Consider the following 15,443-nt stretch of genomic DNA (forward strand, 5'->3'; position numbering starts at 1 on the left):
ATGTGCAGAAACTCATGGGCTGCATGGCAACCCTTAATCTATTCATCTCGAGACTTGGAGAAGGAGATCTACCCTTCTTCAAGCTTCTCAAATGACAGGACAAGTTTAAATGGACAGAAGAGGCAGACAAAGCATTGACACAACTCAAAGACTTTTTTGTCAAAATCACCAATCCTCACTGCTCCATCTCCAAATGAGGACTTGCTCCTATACATAGCGGCTACTACTCACGTCATCAACACCGCAATAGTAGTCAAACGGTCTGAGCCAGGCCATGTTTACAAAATCCAAAGACCCGTATACTTCGTCAGTAAAGTACTCTCGGACTCCAAAACTCAGTACCCGCCAATACAAAAACTGCTCTACGCAATTCTGCTCACTTCACAGAAGCTGCGACACTATTTTCAGGAACACAACATTACAGTCATCACCGACTTCCCGCTCGGCGAAATCCTCCATAATAGAGATGCCACGGGTAGAATTTCCAAATGGGTAGTAGAGCTCGGAGCTTTATCCTTGGACTTCAAACCAAGGACAGCTATCAAATCTCAAGCTTTAGTCGATTTCATTGCTGAATGGATAGAAAACCAAGTACCAACACCAATCGAGAGGCTAGAGCACTGGGTAATGTACTTCGACGGTTCCCTCAAACTCGAAGGAGCCGGCGCAGGCGTACTCCTCATTTCCCCAAAAGGAGACCAACTCAAATACGTACTACAAATCTTTTGGGAAGTCTCAAACAACGAAGCCGAGTATGAAGCACTGTTACACGGCCTTCGTCTTGCAATCTCCCTCGGAATCAAAAGACTACTCGTATACGGCGACTCACTAGTCGTTATAAACTAAGTCAATGATGAATGGGATCGAAATAAAGACAACATGGACGCCTACTGCAAAGAAGTCCGTAAACTAGAAAATAAGTTCTCAGGCTTGGAATTTCATCATGTCGTCCATGACAACAATGTAGCCGCTGATGTATTATCAAAAATGGGCTCGACTCGTGCAGAAGTTCTAGCAGGAATTTTTGTACACAAACTCCATAAACCATCCATACCAGAACAAGTTACACCATCAGTTGTCAAGACTACAGAAACTAATTGGGAAATCATGATGATAGAAGTTGACTGGAGGACACCCTTCATCGACTACATCAAAGACCATAAGTTACCATCTGACAAAAGTCAGGCTGAGCAAATCTCCCGACGAGGAAAAAACTACGTTCTAGTCGGAGACAATCTCTACAGGAAAAGTGCATCATTAGGGGTACTCATGAAGTGTGTCACCCGAGAAGATGGCCAAGAAATCCTGGAAGAAATTCACAAAGGAATCTGTGGCAACCACGCATCTTCACGAACAATCGTAGGCAACACTTTTCGAGCAGGCTTCTACTGGCCCATGGCGTTGGCAGATGCAAAACAATTAGTCCAAAAATGCCAAGGCTGTCAATTCTTCACTAAACAGCAACACGTCCCAGCCTACAAACTAGTCACAATCCCTCCAACATGGCCTTTCACTTGCTGGGGGCTTGACATGATAGGACCACTACCAACTGCACCAGGAGGTTTCAACCGAGTACTCATGGCCATCGACAAATTCACCAAATGGATCGAGGTCAAACCAGTCACTTGCCCCAAGGCAGACCGAGTCCTCGACTTCTTGGACGAAATTGTACACCGTTACGGTTTTCCAAACAGAATCATCACAGACCTGGGATCCAACTTCAACAACCATGACTTCTGGGAATACTGCGAGAATAGTGGAATTGATGTCCGCTACATCTCAGTTGCTCACCCACGAGCCAACGGACAAGTCGAGCGTGCCAACGGCATGATACTCGAAGCTCTCAAGAAAAGGCTACACATTATTGGCAATACAAAAGGAGGCAAATGGCTCAAAGAGCTACCTAATGCTGTGTGGGGACTACGAACCCAACCATGCAAGACTACCGGGTTCTCCCCCTATTTTCTTGTATATGGCTCAAAAGCTATCTTACCCGTGGACGTCATGTGGTAGTCTCCTCCAGTCGAACAATACGATGAAGGAATGGTAGAAGAAACAAGACGTACGGATCTAGATAGTCTAGAAGAAACGAGATGCGCAACATTAGTTCAATCAGCCAGATACCTCGACGGGTTAAGACGATACCACGACCGCAATGTTAAGGAACGATCCTTCAACTTAGGCGGCATGGTCCTCAAACGAATCCAGGACACATCAGGGTTGCATAAACTCAATTCACCATGGGAAGGTCCCTACATCGTATCCAAGGTCATAGGACCCGGATCTTACAGACTACAAGAACTTTCAGGAGAACAAGTACCAAATTCCTGAAATATAGAACATCTCTGTCGCTACTACCCATAGTAGACAAACGTACTCGAGCCTTCATCTCAAGCATCTCAAAAACAAACTCATTCCAACTACTCGGAGCTAACAGCCCGAGTACCGACTACAGATGCTCTACTCTTGACACAAGACTTTACCAAAGGTCAGCAGGCACCCCAGCCTCAGTACAAGTTCCAAAAACTTCAAAAGGCAAAGCAATTTTCTACTCGAGACCGACTGAAGCAGAAAATTTTGAAGTTACATGTGATTACTCATAATAGAGTAAGGGTACTCAAAATACAACATAACAGCACAGCAAAGACTACAAGCAATTGCCTACTGGCGGTCTGCATTTAAGCCTCAGACTTTTACAATATCACAAGGCCACACAGGCCCAGCGACTACTACAAAGGGAAGGGCCCACACGCAAGGAAGCTGCACAAAATGCAGCCATATCCAGGTCCTCCTCCCAAACAACACCAGGTACTCCTTCACCGCCGCTACCTCGACAGCGGCAACGATGAATCCCGAGTGCTGCATAAGGGAGAAAAAACAAAACTGCTCTCTTGCTAGCCTTGGCGAGCCGTCCCACACTTCATGCCACACCTCCACCTCTAGGAGAGCCGGATAAAGACCGCGGCACTCATCACCCATCACTCGCGAGTTTCAGCATGGACTTAGCTGGATCACGAGCTGCAAGATGAGGCACGCGATGAACCCTCCTACAAAGATTCTTCTAGCATCGCAGCTATCCCTACGAGCGCTAGAGTCTGTGGAGGGAAGGTGGCTCTAATCTACGAGGAATCTTCTAGCACCAGAGTACTCTTTGAAGGCTCTCTACAATCAAACAACAGAAACCGAAAGCAATCCATCACTACTCAAGCCTTCTCTCGATCGACCTCCATGGCAGTCTATTTATAGCCGAACGCCACAACTACCAACCACTCAGGAGTTACTATTCACTTGTGACAACAAAAGTACTGATGAGTCAAGATGATCTCTAACTCCATTCACGTGAAAGTGTTCACGCCACAAAAGACAAAAGAGTACAGTACACCCGTGCCCCCCCTCCAAGAATAAAGGGACAGAGTACTTGACAACCATGCGACTACTCGACTAAGTACTCAGAGTTGCTCCCAATGGCAAAGGATGGACAATCATTCATTTCAAACAAAATTCAAAACATTGTCTCGAGTACTCGGCAGATTACAAGGCTACACAAGCCTAAGGCTCCTCCAAAGATACAAACTCAGACATCTTCGAAGCAATTGGCTCAGGCTCCTCAAGGTATCGCGCATAAGCATCCTCTGTACAGTTTCGAGCAACGCCATCACCAGCCGCCGTCAAATTCGCATGTGGGTAATAAGACTTGACCACCGCAAGGACTTGTTTACAAACAGCCTTGCAGAGGCCAGCAACCTTGCCCGGAGCAATCTTCAACCGCTCGACTAGTGAACGGGGCTCTGCGTCATCCTTAAGAGGAGCAATGGTATTAACAACATCTTGAGCGGCATCAGTCAACTCTTGGAGCTCACCTCGAAGCCTTCCTAAGGTCTAGCCTTGATCCCTACAGGCTACCATGGCCATAGCAAGCATAACTCCATTATGGTTCTTCCTGTCCCTCTGATGCTCGCATGCAGCCTGAGCTTCAGCCAGTGATGCCCGAAGACGATTAGCCTCATCAGCTACTCGGTCATGTGCGTTCCTCCAATCAAGAAGCTGGCTACTTGCAACAGCCTCTTTTCTCTTGAGCTCTACAAAAATCAACAAGTTCAAAAACCCCGAGTACAGTCAGGAAATACTCAAAGAATCGCAAGTACTCACCTTGATACTTGTTGTTCAAAGACTTGTAGTGATTCTCCAACTTCTCTTGCAATACCTTGTGATCACTACGCTCAACGGCAAAAGACTTCGCAGCCTCCTCATGAACCTTCAAGGACTCAGTGAGACGGCTGCACTCTTGCTCCAATTGCGCTAGCCGCTACACAGAATCATTTCGCTCCTGGAGGGCCCGAGCATTACTTTAAGCTCTGTCATATAGATTCTTCAAATAAAAGCAAATCGTCAAGTTTTCAGCAAAAAACAGTCAGACAAAAGAGACAACACACCTGAAAACTCCGAAACTCCGACTTCGACGGAAGCTCGGGTACTGGACCTTCATCATTCTTTACAACATGAGGCTCTGGAGCTGCACCCAAGGTTGTACCTAAAACGACACAGATTAGTCATTTCAGGGCACAATACAATGACTACAACACCTGTATCTCGACTACATACCTGGTGCACCTTCCTCATTGGCCTTAGCCACATCAACTAAAGCAAGAATACCACCAGTAGACGTTGAGGAGGGTACACCACTAGAACCCGAAGGAACCGCAGGGTTCTCCACTAAGCGGAGTATTTCTTGAAGCATGGACATGGTGGCACCAAGATGACTAGTGTCAACTTCGGATACATCATCAACGGACAAATCAACCAAAGGAGCATAAATAGTAGTCGAAGGACAACATTCCACTCCTGCGTCCACAGGGATAGTGTCCTCCGTATCCCTACATCAAAATACAATGTCATCACACACCTTTTAGAAAATTTGAAGAAACATTACAAAGAGATTCAAAAACTTAACAAGATGACCGTGGCGGCAATCGCACGCGCTTCTTCTCAGCAATAGGCGGTCGAGTACTCGGCAACCTAGGGTCAGCCGAGGGTACAACATTTTCTCCAAGTCCTGGAAAAATCAGAGATAAGACTACAGTAATTTTGGACTAACAAAAATAGTCAAAAAAAGCTCACCACTAGTGATCACATTGGACAACAAGGAGCCAGCAGCAATCACTGGCGATTCTACCTTCGCAACATCCGCCACCCCAGCAGGCAAACCAAAAACTGCCTGGTCAGGGACCGACAACTCGGTAGCCGACGGGGTCGGGACTGCTGGCTCGGGGGCTGCTCCAGAGTCCGCAAGCGGCACCCCCACTAGCAATTCTTCAACAGACGCTACACTAACATCATCCTTGGCGGTAGCAACTACCTCATTAGAAGTAGCCTCATCACCATCAAGGGTCGCGTCGACAACCTTCTCAATCAACTAAAATCATCAAAGGATTATAGGACAACTCTACCAAAAGTTACCAATGAATGCACGACTACATACCTTGGTACTCTGCGACCTCTCAGGGGTCAAACTCGAGGTTGAAGCAGACTTCACAGCAGGCCTCTTCCGAACTACTCGACGTTTTTCACAGGAGGAGAAGGCTCATCTTCTGATTCATCAACGACTAACTCCTCCTCAGAATGCTGGCCGAAGAGAACCCGGGACTGCAAACGAGTTGTTACTCAAAGATGTCCCAATACCTCGAAAAATACAAGTCAAGAAAAAGAACATACATCTTGTGGCCCATACTAACTATCAAATTGGCGAAGGGCTCCAGGAATAACCGGTACTCCCTGATAATTCCTGAAGAACTTTGCTAGCAGCGCCTCCACATCATCATCAGATATATCGTCAGGAGACATACACGACGGATCATTAAATCCCGAGTACTCTGAACCTGAGTGAGCCCGCTGCTGCAAAGGTTGAACTGTCCTCTTAAGAAAACTGGCAGCTACATTAATACTAGTCAAGCCCAGCGACTTCAACTCGGCAATCTAACTCAACAAGTTGGCAAACTCAGGAGTATCTTCAGGCTCGCTCACCCAATTCTCCGCATGCTTCGGGGCATGACCAGTGACCATAGCTAAACGAGGGTCATGATTCCCAACATAAAACCACTTCCACTTCCGGTCACCATGGGAGTCCATCAAGTTGTAGTCCAGATAAGCACCTGAGTTCCTAAGTTGGAACCCGGCACCTCCAAAAACTTCTGTCCTAATCGCACTAGGCTGAAGCTTACAACGAAACAGTTTCCTAAAGAGCTCAAGACTAGGAGGAACACCCAGGTATACTTCACAAAGGTGTACAAAGATGGACATATGAAGCACACCATTGGGGTTCAAGTGAACCAACTGAAGCTTATAATACTCGAGGATACCTCTAAAGAAGTCGGAAGCAGGCACTGTCAATCCCCTCTCAACAAAGTGCGCAAGCATGACAGTCTCGTTTGGAGGCTCCTCAAACTGCCACGCATTGCCGAAGGCAAGCCTCCACTCCAGTTGAAGTTTCGGCTGCAAAAGCTTCGCATCAACCAAAGCCTGAACAGCCGCTTCCTTCATCACAGAATTCTGCCAGGTGACCCCAGGCGGCGGCAGTGCAATCTGGTTCATCGGACCGCACTTCGGTGCCGGCAGCACTAGCTCCTTCCCCTTCTTGGATTTAGATCTCAACTTACCCGCCGCCGCAGCCTGGCCTTAAGTTTTCTCAGGTTTCTTCCCCATCTTCTTGGTGCGCACCAGACGATCTCGGAGATAGCAAAGAAGAGAGGAGTCAACCTTCGATCTCTCTCACAAAGCAAAGCAGCAATGGTGGTGGCGGCACTGGAAAAATGCAACGGCGCAACGAGGAACAGGAAGAAAGGGGGAAGGACCAAAACAGATCTGCTAAAAAGAAATGTAACCCCAAACATAAGGGGGCTCTCATTATATCTCCATCACCTCCGGATTCCAAGCGTCAGTTACGCAATGGTCAGATATAAACCAGATTTATTGCCATAATATAAACGCATACATCCCAGGCCCACCAGTAGGCCCTGTGCGGCCCACTAAAGGGTGTACTCGAACATAGTCAAGACTAGGGGACTACGTGGCAAGAAGCGTGTCCCCCTCGGACTAGTTAGGTGTGCATATGGAAACTACTCGGTCTACACCGAGTAGAACTCTGTAATCATACCTGACTAGGATTCAAACTCGTAACCCTGCTCTCCCGAGTATATAAGGGCGGGCGGGGACCCCCTCAAAGACAACTCCTTCAACACACCCAAGTTCAATACAATCAACTCACAGGACACAGGGTATTACGCGATCTAGCGGCCCGAACCTGTCTAAATCGTGTCCCTTGCGTCACCGTCGACTCTTTGATTCTCGACGACCCTTACCGCACAAAAGACCACCTAGGGTACCCCCTAGGCAGGTTGTCGATCTAAAACACCGATAGACCACATGCCTAGGGATTGATGGGGACGGCTGATATGTGTGGACCCGTCGTGGTATGCACCTATCATGGGTTTAGGTTCACCTTGCAAGGTTAAAACCTCGATTTGAATCGTCTGCCTCTCATAGTTTGAGACTGCTTGATCACTATGCTACACTGTGTAAGAAGTGGAACAAAGGATGATGATTAATATTGATGCTTGAATTAAATTTCTTGATCACATGCTTGATTAGAATAGGTGCCTACCTAGAATGGTTAATTAACTAGAACTTGGAGCTAAAATTTGAATGTAAGGACCTACTTTAGAAGCTTTTGGCAATACAAACCCCTCAGCCAAAAAGTCTTGCATGTCTAGGAGTCGGTGAAGTAGTTACCACCTGATGGGTAAGCCTTGTTGAGTATTAGTATACTCAGCCTTGCTTGTGGCTTTGTTTTTCAGGTTTGTTGTTGACTTGGTTGCCAGTGTGACTTGACCATTTCAACTCCCTCCGGGTTGGACTATTGAGTGGGACCCATCCTCGGTTGGCGAGGATCATGGTGCTTGATATCATGGCAGGCTTCACCATGGTATTGCTGTATCGATGTTAGACTTCCGTTTTATTCCGCTACTTTGAACTCTGAAACTCTACTTTATGCATGTGAACTTTCAGCTTGTAATAACTCAATGTGTGACCTGTAGTAATGAATCTGGATTGTTGTAATCTCTGGACTCATCTTCGTGCAAGTATGCTTTATTTCGATCCGAGATAACTGGTTTGATCGGGTGAAACTCGACGGACTACCATTTTAATTCGGTTAAAGTGACCATTCGCCTTTGAGGTGAGGTTGAGTACACTTTAGTCGGGTTAGTCTGGGCGGTTCCACCACAGAGAGTGTAAGGATCGATGGCCCAAGAAGGGGTTGAATTGGAACCTTTATAAATTTTTAGAACAAAGAAAGCATACATTAGCCTATAATTCTATTTGCCCAATCTACTAGGTCCAAAACTAGAAATTGACCACACTATTAAGAATGAACTTAGCAGGAGAGTCACACTATCATGATCATCAGTTCCTTAAGCAAGATCAAGACAACAGGGAGCACAAACAAAACAAGGGCAACTAAGATAGGTAAAACCAAGAAGTAAATGCTCAAAGTAAGTGCAAAAATGAAAAGAAAGAGGACAAACGAGGGCAACTAAGATAGGTAAAACCAAGAAGTAAATGCTCAAAGTAAGTGCAAAAATGAAAAGAAAGAGGACATGAAGACACTGGATCTTTTCCACGGTATCGAGGAGTTGACGCTCCCCTTAGTCCATGTTGGAGCACCCACTAAATTTTGCTCCCCCAAGCCACGAAGACTTGAGTGCTTCACTAAGGTAACCACTTTTCCATCTCTGGAACGACGGACTACGTACCTTGTACAAGATCTTATTCTTGAGGCTTCCACAATCTTCAAAAGCTCACCATGAACTCCAAGGACACCAAGACCATTTAGGTGACATCAGTCACCAAGAGTAGAAGCCTCGAATGCTTCACTTGATCAGCACTAAGCAAAGATATGTCCTTAATCTTGAGATTTGCAATTCACTAATCATTTTTGTGGCTCTAGCACACTCTCAACTGCTCATAGGTTACTTGAGGTCTTCACAGTGTCAAGAGTAGCTCAAATGACTAAGGGAATGGGTATATATAGGCTACAGCTCAAGAGACAGTTGTTGGAAAAGAGCATCCAGAAAAACAGCACTCACTGGATCATCCGATGCCTCCATCCCATAGCGTTGGAACATCTAGTCACACACCAGTCAAAAATATATTCGTTAAAAAATATATTCAATAGTGAAAATTTCATTTTGGCCCAAATTTTTCTAGATGATTCCAAAGAAAATATGCTTAGTTTGACGCTTCATCCAGTGGGCATCAGAACATCTGGTGCACTAGAGGATTTGGCTAGAATGTCTCTGGACGATTTCAACATAAATATGCCTGCTCCAATGGTGCCCCTTGCCTAGCATCGTTACCTCTGGTGCTTCGAGTTGAATTGCACAAAATTAGTCTGATGCTTTGCCCATTGTTTGGGCAACGGATCATCTGATGCTTAGGGTTTCAATCCTGCATTGTCTATTGCTTCAATTGTCTACTGAGTTGGGCGTCAGATCATCCGATGCTAAAGACCGCTCAGGCCAACTCCTAGAAAATTGCTCAGACTTTACTAGAAAACACATTGTTGGAACATCTGATGCCCCCTTTTTGTTTTCAACTCATCCAATGCAATCTCCTTTGAGTTTTTTGCCAACTTCTTTGCTTCTCAAGTGTTTCCATTGGTTGTTTGAGCTACCAAGTGCTAGAGTATGTCAAGTCTGCATCTTTTTCATGGTTTGTCTCATATGATCAAGCTAGTAACTTGAGATCCCTTTTTTATAGTAGAGTCATAGAGCTACGAACTAGCAAAACCTATATTACACTAAGTGTACTTCATCTTCTCGTGACACTTAGTTCTAGAAAAATCCTTACCCTTCATGCATTAGCCCTTTGGTCGCTTGCTAATTCAAGTTGAGGGGTCACTTTCCATTTAACTTATGGCACAATAACCAATAATGATTTCCTGCAAACAATGGGGTTAGTCACAAGTATATGATTGTCATTTATCATCGAAACACACCCTTACAAAAGGTGAGAAATGACCTAGATGATGCCAGCGTGCTTCAATCTCCCCCTTTTTGGTGATAGATAATAAATAGATATAAAAGATTTGAAATTAAGCGCACTACTACTAATCCATGAAAGTAAGATAGACAAGGTTAAAAAGAAGCATGCGTTAACAGAAAGTAAAGCACACACATATATAGACATGTCAACACACCATCATACACAAAGATCCAAATAACATGCCTATGCATGAACATCCACAAAAGAACCAACAAGCTCCCAAACAAGCTCCACCTATCTCTACTCCTATCTATCTGCCCCTTTGGCAACAAAGCACCAAAAAGGAAGCTACAAATCTACTCCTGTTGGGGCGGAGAAGGTGGTGAAGCTGCTACAGCTACTTTGGAGGGATGCACCACGTAACCCGAGATGTCGGCATCGAGTCGTCATTGGAGGTCGAAGCTGAAGTAGTAGGAGAGCCCTCGGGACTAGTGGGGTCTGCTGGAGTGGAGGATGCTGGAGCTGAAGGAGTTATAACCATGGTGACAGGCTCAGAAGAAGAAGTGACTATCATGTCGACTTGAGAACCCTGCACCTCAACCTTAGAAAGCCATTTCTAAGTGAATCTACTTGGTGACTGTGCAGAGAGTGGCAGTGGACTCATCAAGCTCCAAGGTCCGAGGTGTCACAACAGATGGGAGTGGAGAACTAAACCTCGGACCACCAAGAGAGGGCTGTGGTGTCTGCTTGAAGGTGAGTGAAGCTGTCGAGAACGGAGCTGTCGCCTGAGTCAACTACGGCTGTGTGGACTGACTCTATCGGAGCTGCTCTAGAAACAAGTAGTGCTGCTGGTACTGGTCACGCTGCGGCTCCAACATCTGAGGTAGTGAGAACACCCCATTCTGTAAGAGTTGCGAGATAGGGAAAAAGGTCAAGGGTGTCTGCACAAAGCTGCCAACCGGAGGAGGTGGAGTCAGGGGTCATGCTGTAGCTGCTGAGAGGTAGGAAGTAGAGGTGGCTCAAGCCCTGCGTGAAAGTACAACTGTTCCGTGCAGCTAGAGTAGAAGGTGAACATTTGTAAGGTCTTTATCTGATGTTGAAGGAGCTGCTGCCTCATAGCCTCCTGTTGTTGTTGAATCCCCCTCAAAGTATAACCTGTTGTGTCTCCTGCTGTCGAGCAAGCTGGGCCTGCATCTGTTGTTGCCTCTCATCACTAACCCTCTGCTACTCGGCCAACAACTAAAGTATAGCTGTGAGTGCGTTTGACCGAGTGACCTGAGCAGCTATGACTGGAGGAACTAGAGGCGCTGGCTCGCGCTGGGTAGGAAGAGAGGTCTCTACCTCATCATCATGAGCTCAGCAGACTGGAAAGCTAGGAACGTAGTCCTCATCCTGGTTAGACTCCTCCGAGTCCGTAGCAAGGTAAGCTGGCATGGGAGCCTCTGTTATAGCAAGTGCCTCGTCCTGACGGGCAGCCTCGGCACACAGCTGGCTCGTCAAGCTGCGCACGTGCTAAACGGAACCCATGTGAACCACAGCGAGCGTCGTTTGGCACAGAAGGGCAGTAAAATCTAAAAGTTGTCTGTGAGCGCTCCAAGTTGAGCATGTACCGCAGAGCCAATAGAGAAGCTAGAATCTAGCTGATCCAATGGGCGTACAACTGTTGGAGGTTCATGCTCAGCCAACTCGTAATAGCATCCTCAAGCTCCCAAATGAATAGATCGAAGATGTCAAACGGTTGATGAGTCATGATGTGGAGAAGTAGCCACTGTTGCAGCCCGGTGATCGACTCCACGTTCCCATTCGAAAAAAGTAGTGACTTCTTAAGGGCATTGTGAAAAGTCAAGCGATCTGGAGTCAGTGGCGTGCTCGGAAGGAACGGTTGAACGAAGAGAAGCCGGATTTGATCGTCTGTGAGCACAACCGGATTGTGAGCATGACGTGGAGCCTCAACTCCTGGGTTAGCCTAAGTCATGGCAGCAGCCTGCGCTGGGAGCCTAAATCAGTCGAGCCCAATCCGTCCGAGCAGCCAGGTCCATTTGTACATAAATATATAATCGCGCAGCACTTCATCATGCTATTCAGCCAAGTTTTCATTTTTCGGAAGTACAAGCTTTGACCGTTTCATTTCTCTTCCAAAAGAACAACCAAAATCCACACAAACGACATTTGTACGTTCATCGACAGGGGAGGAAATTATTGCAGTAGCACGGTAGGAAATTAACAGACGTTTTTATTTGATCCATCACTACGCCCGTGTGCGCAGGTTTGGTTGGATTCAGAGCGCGGACCTGGGCTGCTGCCTCACGGCGACGTCGACGAGCGGGCGCTGGAGCAGCTTGCCCATCTCCTCGGCGAACCTCTCCATGGCGGGTCGGGGCAGGCACACCGGCACAGCGATGCCTTCCTCGCCTCTAGCGTCCGTAACCGACACGAAGTAGCTGGCAACCCAGGCGAGGTCACCGCCGACCTCCGCCGGGCCGCCGTACACCGGCCTGCCCCACCCAAAATCCAGGCGCGCGGCCGGGGCTTTCCTCACGTCTGACACCACGTACGTGCGCACGAACGACACGGGCGGCCGCCCCCGTAGCACAACGAGATCCGCAACCGACCGTATGTACTCCATGTCCACCTCCTCCTTGGCCTTCTTCACCAGCTCGATCGCGTAGCCGAGAGGGTTGGCGCAGAGAGCGCCGGCCGTCGAGACGGCGACCGGGCCAACGGCCGCGTTGCCGTAGTAGCCCCTGGGGATGCCGCCGCCGCCCCTCGCCGTCCTGATGCCGCGGACGTTGACGGCGCACATCATCCGCATCTCCGCGTTGGCATCAGGGGCCAGCGCCACCGTGCGGCACTTCCACAGGCACCCTGCCAGGACGTCGAACGTGGTCGCGCTCGCGCGCAGCTGCGGCGGGTCGACGAGGTCCCGGAGCGCGGCCACGTCGCGGGGCGTGAAGAACAAGCAGCGGTGCACCAGGTCGTCGAGCGATGTGACGGTGTCGTCGGTGCCCTGCGCCTCGTCGTACTCGCGGTGGGCGAAGCTCGGAAGCGGCGGGTCGCGCGCCATCAGCAGCTCGCGGTCCCACACCGGCCGCACCGTCGGCGCCAGGGCGCCCCGCGCTAGCTCCGCCACGGCGGCGCCGAACTGCACCATCCCCAGCCCGTCCGCCATCGTGTGGTTCACCCGGACGGCCAGGACAAAGCCTCCACATGCAAGCCGCGTCACCTGGAAGAGCATGAGGGGCGCGTCGACGATGGCGAACGAGCCGGGGACGTCGAACAGGAGCTCCTGGAGGCACGGGAAGGGCGGCAGCAGAGGTTCACCCAAGTGCTCGAGGCGGACGTCGGCGTCGGCCTCGATGAACAGCACTCCCTCGCCGGTGCAGTCGACGGCGAGCTTGCCCCCGTCCACCTCCCTGAGCCGCCCGGCGAGCGGGTAGTAGTGCACCAGCGCCCTCGCGACAGCGTCCCGGATGACCTGCACGGGGTCCCGGCCGACCATGGCCTCGTTGCGCCGGTAGAGCAGGATGGCGGGGACGTGGAGACGTACAGACTCCTGGTCATCGATGTCGGAGAGGAGCTTCAGCTCACGTGGCGTTGGGGCTGCCGGTGCCACCAGCTCTGCCGGTCGCCTGCGCACGGTGAACTTCAACGCCGCCGTCAAGCCCGCCATTCGTACGCTAGCGCACAACAGAATGATGATGGTGAGGAGGTGACAAAGTGTTTGTCGTGCGTGTTGCTGGTGCTGCAGGTGTACATCTATATATAGAAACAAGCACACTACTGAGACTGCGAGATTAATGGCTAAGCATGCATGGCAAGCAAGTAAGGATTAAGGATAGCTACTGGCCAGATGAGCTGGAGAGCGCAACGTGGCAAGCCGTTGCGCGATGTGCATCGAGTCCTTTGACTCGGGAGTTATGATAAACCGCACGAGGAATAGAAATCAGGGAAATGCGCAGCTCATGCGCCATGAAAATGATTCTGCGTTTTCCCCAACAAAAAAAAAAAATAGTCAGCGCTCATCACCATGCATGCGATGCGCCTTACAGATAAGAAAAACAAATCGACGAATCCGGCCATGATGCCCATGAGATTATTTGTATACGTATAGAGATTTGGATTATCAGCTAGCAGCTCTATGTCTCATGATCAATCACTCTGGACAGATTATACAATAGATTTAGAGGGTGTTTGGCAGCACTCTACTTCATAAAAATTAGCTCCACTCCACGTGGAGTTGGGGTTATTTACCCACCATTGCCACCGGTTACACAACTTACCCATTCATTTCTCATTTTTTTATCGCCTCCCCATCGCCGTTTCCTTCCTCTGCCGCTCATAATTTAGCCAACATTTCTTTTATTTTTATAATACAAAATTCTTAATCAAATATACTCTCCAATTATTATAAATTCATAACTGTAATATAAGATAAATAAACGATCAAATAGAATTTAGGAGATCATGTTAAACTATATCACGTCTTATAAAAATAAATGGAGGAAGAACAGGAGATGGTGTATGGCATCACTTGTACTAAGAGGCAGCGCGCTTACACGAGCGACGGCATGTCCGTGTACCGCGCCACCTTCACGAACAATCCGAAGAAATCACGAGTCTCCTTGTTCACCTTGAGCAGCACGACCGCGGCCAGCGCGAATCCGCACGCCGGGAACCGCAGGGCTACCTCGGCGGCGCGCAGCCTCCTCTCCGTGCGTGCGGGCACGCGCAGCCCAGCCCCGCCGCTGCCAGGGCGCCACCGCGGGGGGACGACGACGATGTCACCGCCGTCGGAGGCCAGGCTGATGATATCATCGCTGCCGCATCCCTCTCGCTCCATTCTCGACAGATTCGTTACGAAATACATTTTCATAACATACCTATTTAGTGCTATAAATATTGATACTCTTCATTATAAACTTAGTTAAATTTAAAACAGTTTGACTTAGGACAAACCTAAAGAGACACTATTTGCGGGACGGGAGGAGTAAGTATTGAGAGATAAAATTTAAATGCTAGAGTAACATGTTTTTTCTAAATGAAGTGAGTATATTTTTAGGAAAACGTCTAGTCTAGTTCGAGCGTGTATGCGTTAGAGTTCTCATGCACACTCACATTGCTGTTGGGTGCGGATACCTTCACCTCCCAAGGGGCTGCATAGAAATTACACTATTTATTTTGTTTAAATGTACTAGGCCTGCAAAGGTTTGGAGGGGAAATCCTATCCATCTTCCTCCAGATTTTTTCTTACATATCTTTTAATGTTTGATATTTATTCATGCCACAGTAAATGAATAATTCATAGGGGATATCAACATTTCAAATCTACTAGTTCCACATTTCGAATGTACTAGTTACCTTATAAAAATGCTGGATTAGTCCGCGTGAAATTATGAATTGGGTTC

The 15,443-nt window shown here is 48.2% G+C and overlaps 1 protein-coding gene across 1 annotated transcript; it reads right to left on the reverse strand.

Annotated features, from left to right (window-relative positions):
• Positions 1–12,146: 12,146 nt before the first annotated feature.
• Positions 12,147–13,708, reverse strand: LOC101778271 (benzyl alcohol O-benzoyltransferase). Its single transcript, XM_004986574.2, has one exon. The coding sequence runs from the start codon at positions 13,706–13,708 to the stop codon at positions 12,317–12,319; it is 1,392 nt and encodes a 463-aa protein (XP_004986631.1). The 3' UTR covers positions 12,147–12,316.
• Between the last annotated feature and the right edge of the window lie 1,735 nt (positions 13,709–15,443).

Source organism: Setaria italica, chromosome IX, assembly GCF_000263155.2.
Source record: "Setaria italica strain Yugu1 chromosome IX, Setaria_italica_v2.0, whole genome shotgun sequence".
NCBI lineage: Eukaryota > Viridiplantae > Streptophyta > Magnoliopsida > Poales > Poaceae > Setaria > Setaria italica.